This window comes from Palaemon carinicauda, chromosome 3, assembly GCF_036898095.1.
Source record: "Palaemon carinicauda isolate YSFRI2023 chromosome 3, ASM3689809v2, whole genome shotgun sequence".
Lineage (NCBI taxonomy): Eukaryota > Metazoa > Arthropoda > Malacostraca > Decapoda > Palaemonidae > Palaemon > Palaemon carinicauda.
In genome coordinates, this window is record NC_090727.1 from 189,845,100 (window position 1) to 189,847,681 (window position 2,582).

General features: G+C 34.9%; 1 protein-coding gene across 1 annotated transcript in view; it reads left to right on the plus strand.

Annotated features, from left to right (window-relative positions):
* The first annotated feature begins 1,465 nt into the window (after window positions 1-1,465).
* Window positions 1,466-2,582, plus strand: part of LOC137636088 (opioid-binding protein/cell adhesion molecule homolog) — a 15,407-nt gene continuing 14,290 nt past the window's right edge. The window contains exon 1 of the mRNA XM_068368512.1: window positions 1,466-1,480. Coding sequence (XP_068224613.1) covers window positions 1,466-1,480 — 15 coding nt within the window. The remainder of the gene's footprint in view (window positions 1,481-2,582) is intronic.

The following is a 2,582-nucleotide window of genomic DNA, read 5'->3' on the forward strand; positions in this document are numbered from 1 at the left end:
CTTTACAGATTCTCTTCTGTCCTCATACGCCTGACAACACTGAAATTACCAAACAATTCTTCTTCACCCAAAGGGTTAACTACTGCACTATGATTGTTCAGTGGGTACTTCCTCTTGGTAAGGGTAGAAGAAACTCTTTAGCCCTAGTAAGCAACTTCCACTGTCTTGGGTTAGAGTTCTCTTACTAAAGGGTACACTTGGACACACTATTCTATCTAATTTCTCTTCCTTTTGTTTTGTTTAAGTTTGTATAGTTTATATAGGAATTATTTATTTCAATGTTACTGTTCTTAAATTTATATTTGTTTCCTTTCCTCACTGGGAAATTTTTCTTGTTGGGGCCTTTGGGCTTGTAGCAACCTGATTTTCCAACTAGGGTTGTAACTTAGCAAGTAATAATAATAATAATAATAATAATAATAATAATAATAATAATAATAATAATAATTATAATAATAATGATGATGATAATAATAATAATAATAATAATAATAATGGTGCTGATAATTGGACTATGGGGATATATAATTGATATATTACTGTTATGTCTTCGGAGGCCAAATCCGACATTTCATATGTGCGACTAAATTATTCTCTCTCTCTCTCTCTCTCTCTCTCTCTCTCTCTCTCTCTCTCTCTCTCTCTCTCTCTCTCTCTCTCTCTCTCTCTCTCTCTCCTTACTTATCTTAACCGTATTTATCATTAATTTATTTTGTAATTTTTACATCTCTCTCTCTCTCTCTCTCTCTCTCTCTCTCTCTCTCTCTCTCTCTCTCTCTCTCTCTCTCTCATCTACTTTTTACATTTCTTAATCGTCTTCTTCCTTAATTTATTTTGTAATTGTTTACATCTCTCTCTCTCTCTCTCTCTCTCTCCTCTCTCTCTCTCTCTCTCTCTCTCTCTCTCTCTCTCAAACAGCCTTATTCGGTGTCAAATCTTAGTAAAGCCATACATGACATATTGCCCCTAATAACTGAAAGGATATATGCATTGAATCGACTACTGATTTTCAAGATTCTTCAGAAGAGGTGTATTGACGATATTTCAGTCAGGAGTTAAATGATGTTATTCTTTCAATGAGTAATTTCAAAACTTCATCAGACTGTGATTTAGAAGATCAGCCAATCATTTGTTAAATTGAAGTTTGTTGACTGTAATACTATTATTTAGGTAAGTCTTATGATTATTTGCCTGGAATTATTTTCTTTTCTATTTTTTTTTCTTTTTTTTTTTTGTTCCCACGGATATTTATTGACCGATCACCACAACAAAAAAGGTGTTTTCACATTTGGGTATTATGTCGTTCCCTTTGCCGTATCAAATCCCATCTTCTGTCAAATAAGAAAGTTGAACGTTTAGCCTCTAAGCCACTGTTCCTAGTATTCCAAAATATGGAACTCTTTGAAACGAGGGAATGCTCTACCTTCTAATGAGTTCTCAGAATCTAGTAGTAAAATGAGGCTCAATGGTCAATGGAATGGTCAGTTTTGTGTTTTTTTTTTTTTTTTTTTCATGGCCAGAGAATAGGTAATATCAATGAGGGAAATTTCAAATTCCGGATCATTCCTCCCAATCAGATAATAATGATAATAATAATAGTTGTATGTATGTTTGATTAAAAACTATTGTGGCCTCAGTGGCGGTAATTTTATGAGGTGTCTTAGAGAATTAACGATGACTTTTATGTGCTATTCTTCCAGACACGCCATTTTACCTAAATCGTCCAACGGCACATACTTATTCACCCTACGCGTTTGCTAAATAGAAAATCCAGAAGCTAAAATAAAATCAGAATTGGTATCAGAATCGAAAGCACTTTCCATTCCGGCAAGACGAGACGGGATGGCAACGTTCTACTGAGTCTGACACAAATTGTGTCTTGTAAAACACCTCTCCTCAGAATTACTCCAAGTCACACTACGCGAGTTTCTGATGACTGGCCAATTCCAGCCATATTGCAACGACTGCTTGGTACTTCTGACATCGAGTCGTTTGTTGACCGATTGCCCCACTTTTAGCACCTCAAGAAATAGATGTCTGTTTGAATCTTGAGGTGAGAATGGCAAGTTCATAATTGCCAAGATTCTTGGACAGGATGGGATGCATCATGCTAGCTGTATTTTTAGGTTTATTTCAGAAACATATCTGAAGGCAATTCAAATTTCATGAGAATGTCGTCGATTTTATAGTTTTAAATTGAATTACTTATTATTTTTTTTTCATAACAAACGATACCGACGGCAATGACCTCCGATGTCAGGATGTCAGGGAAACTCCAAATCAATCAATCAATGAATCAGTAATCTTGCACCTCGAGGTCTCGTGAATTTGAGATGTGTTTGGCTGTTTTGTTATTATTCCATAGTAAAAACCCTTTCTCTTTGTTATTCTTTGATTGTTTGTTCTATATTTATTTATTATCATTTTTAGTATTATTATTGTTGTTGTTGTTGTTGTTGTTGTTATCGTTACTAGCTAAGCTGCAGCCCTAGGTTGTAAAGCAGGATGCTATAAGCCCAAGGGCTCCAACAGGGAAGAATAGCTCAGTGACGAAAGGAAAAAAAGAGAAAAATAAACTACAT